Source organism: Arachis duranensis, unplaced genomic scaffold (assembly GCF_000817695.3).
Source record: "Arachis duranensis cultivar V14167 unplaced genomic scaffold, aradu.V14167.gnm2.J7QH unplaced_Scaffold_98708, whole genome shotgun sequence".
In the NCBI taxonomy this organism is placed as follows: domain Eukaryota; kingdom Viridiplantae; phylum Streptophyta; class Magnoliopsida; order Fabales; family Fabaceae; genus Arachis; species Arachis duranensis.
In genome coordinates, this window is record NW_026265262.1 from 19,797 (window position 1) to 24,186 (window position 4,390).

At 36.3% G+C, this 4,390-nt stretch overlaps 2 protein-coding genes across 3 annotated transcripts in view; both read right to left on the minus strand.

Moving 5' to 3' along the window:
• The window catches only part of LOC107472434 (uncharacterized protein At2g39795, mitochondrial), an 11,459-nt gene extending 9,407 nt beyond the window's left edge, over positions 1-2,052 (minus strand). The window contains exons 1-3 of one of the 2 annotated variants that reach the window (XM_016091964.3): positions 1,806-2,040; positions 1,380-1,723; positions 20-292 (exon numbers count right to left, since the gene is read on the minus strand). In XM_016091964.3, coding sequence (XP_015947450.1) covers positions 112-292; positions 1,380-1,723; positions 1,806-1,994 — 714 coding nt within the window. In that variant the 5' untranslated portion in view covers positions 1,995-2,040 and the 3' untranslated portion in view covers positions 20-111. Of the gene's footprint in view, positions 1-19; positions 293-1,379; positions 1,724-1,805 lie in introns of those variants that run through there. The other variant, XM_052256818.1, reaches the window with a different exon arrangement.
• A 948-nt stretch (positions 2,053-3,000) lies between these two features.
• Positions 3,001-4,386, minus strand: LOC107472430 (uncharacterized; the record flags this gene model as incomplete). The annotated part of the gene is made up of 3 exons (XM_016091959.3): positions 3,001-3,674; positions 3,779-3,923; positions 4,328-4,386. Coding segments are annotated over 3 exons (621 nt in total), but the record flags the coding sequence as incomplete, so codon positions are not given.
• Between the last annotated feature and the right edge of the window lie 4 nt (positions 4,387-4,390).

Genomic DNA, 4,390 nt, shown 5'->3' on the forward strand with positions numbered 1-4,390 from the left:
AAAAAATAAGATATAATCAAAACTCAACAAGTTCTAAATTCATAATTTCATATTGTGAAAACTGAACACTATACGAGTCAATTTCAAAAATACATGCTCTAACAGAGAGGATTAGGAGGAAGGCGTAGGAGGCTTCTTGCCATCAATGAACAAGCCCATGGTTTTGAACCAACGCAATAGATTTCGATGTTCTTTAACATAGAGCCATGCTTGTAGAAACTTGAAGAGATCGTTTATTCCTCTCTCCTCTATGTAACTGTGAAATGCATCCCTCATGGATTCATCTAAGTCTCTGTCAGTTCACACAGTTCATCAGTCAAATATAGCATGAACCATTCTCACTTACAAACATCAAAATATAAAATTTCAAAATTTACATTTGCATTAATCTTTCTTGAGGTTTGCTAAAATTCAACCCGACTCTCCTATTCGTTCAAGTGCCATTGATTTCCACCTAGCTCTGGTTTGTGTTTTAGTTAGAACTACATTATTTTCTTAAGTCTTGGAGGGAAATTAGCACAGGTTTTCATAAATAGGGGAGAATCCAGTCGAATTTCGTGAAACCTTAGAGGAGGTGATCATGTAAATGTAATTTGCCCTAAACTATATGGAATAAGACCATACAAACTCTAAACCAAAATGAATGCTTCTTCTATGTGGCGAGTTAATACCCATTTTGGCTCCCGTGAAATTAGAGCCCGGCCTCATTTTCAACCCCCAAATTTCAATTTACCTAATCTAGTCCCCCAAATATGCAATTGTGACTCACGTTTGCCCCTGGAATTATCTCTGTGAACGGGGTAATGAGTTGGCATGTTTTGGAATCCAGTGTTACTCTGGCAAAAGACATTAAACAATCTTTGTCTAAGCTTTACAACGCCACTAATGCATCACACTACACAAGCTTCATCCCTTCCAATTCGACCAAACTCCTCCTTGCCTTAGGGCATAGTAACAAGAAAATAGGCACCCTTTTTCTTTTAGAAGACTAATACTTAAGTTTCTCTGTTATCTTAGACTAGAAACTCTTCAACATTTATCCAAGTAGATGAAAGGCTGCCTACGATTTTAAAAGGTAAAATTGTTAATTTGCCACCTAAAACCAACCCTAATTAGCAAGCTTATCAAACTGATAACAAGCTTAGGTCCCCAAATCAAGGTAACAATTTTACTAGTAAACTCTTAAGAGCTTACAATTTGAGTTCAGCAATTCAATTTTCCAGTTCCTGTGAACACCAGAGTTTGATTACCTTCCTAATGAGCTTAAACTAACATCATTAAACAATTAGCTGCATCATTTCATGCCCTAGCAAAGGAACTGAACCAAAAACACAAACTTTTAAGGTATAACATTTAAAAAAGAAAAATTGTGAACTTACGCAAAAGATGGACCAGCGTATTGCGAAGGAACGAGGAGGTAACCGCCACCAGATTCTTGAAGCTTAGGTCTCATTGAAACTGAGTGAATCCCCAGAGCATCTTCGTATAATCCGCACAGAAACATCAAGCATTCGTTCTGATTTGGTTTCGACACATCCACGTGAATGAACAGTTGATCAATGACTCCGCCGCCGCCGCCGCCGTCGCCGTCTTCGTCGTCGTTGGCGGCCAAGCGCATGACGTAGATTGTGATCTCTTCGTCGCCGTAGTTCCGCTTCAGCACGGGGCCGTTAGAATCGAGTGCGCCTTTTACGATCGTGAACGGCGATGGAGGTCCAACTTTCTGCGACAAATAACGAATCAGAAAATAAATAAATAAATAAAACCTAATTTGAGAGGTTTAGGGTTTAAGAAGAGAGCATTACAGGGGGCATGTTCATTTTGGCGACTTCGAGATAGTGGTCTTTGAGGGAGCGGAGGAGCATCGAGTTAACGGCAGAAGAGATTGAGTTGGACGATGAGCTGCTGGTGGCGCCGCGGATTAACGAGGGGAATGGACGGCGGAGGGCGGCGGCGGCGGCCGTGGCGGCGCCGACGAAGGCTCTCTTCCACATCTTGGTGTGTTTCTAGTTACTACTACTACTCTTCTGCCTTGCTTGCTTCTAAGCTTCAGCTTAATATTAACTAGTAATTTTTTTTTGGTGACTAATATTAACTAGTAATTGAAAAAAAAGTTTACAAAAATTAAAAGTTTTAAATTTATACTGCCTTCACGACTAGGTGGTTATATTTTTTGAGTTTAATTTTGTCATTTTGTAAAACATTTTTTACGATTTTTTCAATTAAATTTTATTTTTTAGGGCATCATTACATAAAATATTATTTTATTATTGTATTAATACATGAATATATAATTTTGTTTCTACAATTCACCGATTTGAGTTAGTTAAATAATTAATTTATTCATTGAATAATAATATACTCTTAAATAAAGTTTAAATTTACAATAAACTAGCTATTAAGGCTGTCTTTGTTGAAGAGACAAGACACTTAGACAAAAACACAAAATTGTATTTGACAAAGGAGATATAGACAAAGACAATATGTCCAAAGAATAGTGAATTATTGTATTTTGTGTCCAAAAAAGACATGAAGACACTAACAAAAAACACAACTTATTTTTTATTTTTTCTTTCATTATTCTTGTTAATTTTTTATAATTATACTTTTTTATTATTATATTTTCGTCTCAAATTTTTTGAATAAAAAAATGAGAATAAATTATATTTTCATCCTTTGTTCTAATTTATCACCAAATAGAATAATACAAAATTTTATATTTCTGGCCTTTATATCTTGTTCTTAGAGTTTGTCTTATCCTGTTTTCAGAAACAAACACAGCCTAATACCGAATTAGAAAATACTGGAAGAAATAAAAATAAATATGCGATTGAACTCAATATTTTTTAATTTTTATATTTCTCATTATTATTATGTACAAACAATGTGTGATATTTTGTGTTGTCATGTTTGATCTTTGCTTTTACAACTCCATAACAAGAATATAAACCAAGCATTTGCTAATTTATTATTGTAAATTTGACATTAAAAGAAAAAAAATTGTTAATAGTCTCTAGAGAATGGATATTGAATTATCTGAGTACTCTGTTTAGATTTCATCTTAAATTTATCAATTTCATCAAAACCAAGCAGCATGCAAATAAATTTGCACTTTTGTCAAAACCTCACACCTCCATTCATCTCAAGCCTGTGATGTTTCCAACTTGTTGAAGGAAATTTTCTAAAAATTTAGTGAAGAACTATTGAAATTTCTTACATATATACAGAGTAATAAAACACCACATGATCTGATAATTTTATGAGCTTCTGCTGTGAAGAGACTTGCTTGCTTGTGAAGCCAAGACCATTGCCTTAGCCCTTGTGCTCATCAACATCAACTCTCGCACTGCGCGACGCTGGTGTTGCCGTGCATTTTTCGCTCGCTTTGGAGCTAACCGGTTGTCCCTTTCCTCAAAGGCGAGCCGGAATTTCTCGGCCACTGATAATTCAGGGGAGGTTGAAGGAGAGGGCGAAGCGGGCTTCACTGCAAAACCACGCCCTCTCCATGTCTTGGGATCAATATCCTTCACAGCCACATCATCCAATACAGTATTTCGTAACGCTTCCCAAGGAACCTGAGTTCCCATAAACCCGAACGGAGATGACTTCAGGTTCACTATGATCCGCGGACACTCGGTAGATATCTCGTCTAACGAATTATTGTCGATGTTTGGCTGCAGAAAGAAAACCATAAAATTAAGCGTCTCGTGACTCATGCATTAGTGAGGACAAAGATCTGCATTCAATTAAAAAAGAGAAAGATTTAATAGTTTCATACCCATACTAGCCACCTGAGTGATTGCGCGCCGCTTGAAATTTCTTTCGTATCGAGCTCCTCCCAGGAATCCTCCTCGACATAGTCCAGCCTCGGTTTAAATATACTCAAGCACCTCCGAGCTGTATGATCGCTCCTCGGACACCCTCTGCAACATTATCCAATAATCTTGTCTTAAATCTTCAATTACATAAAAAAAAATTCCACTTTCTGAATATACTTTATTTTTTAAAAAGGTTAAGAGAGAACTTTTTCGCTATCTACAACTCTCACCAGTCACCAGTTTAGAGAATGTTACCATTGTGAGGAGAAATCAAGCACCAAAGTCAAATCTTGACATTATGAACAGAAAAGCAAGTAATAATGTCATGAATCTTGATCATTTTTAAAGAATTCAATTTACTTATACGAACTATTGAAATCCGGCATATGAACATGATACTAAAATGGGCCATTTAAGAAAATTTCTGGTTTTCAACTTCTGAGCATTGAAAATAGGCAAACGTTATAACATAGAAATATGACTATCAATGAATGATGAGAGATACGTACCCGCATCTCAATGTCTCTAATAAACGGCAGTGCTTCACAAGTTCGGATATACCAGTAGCAGTG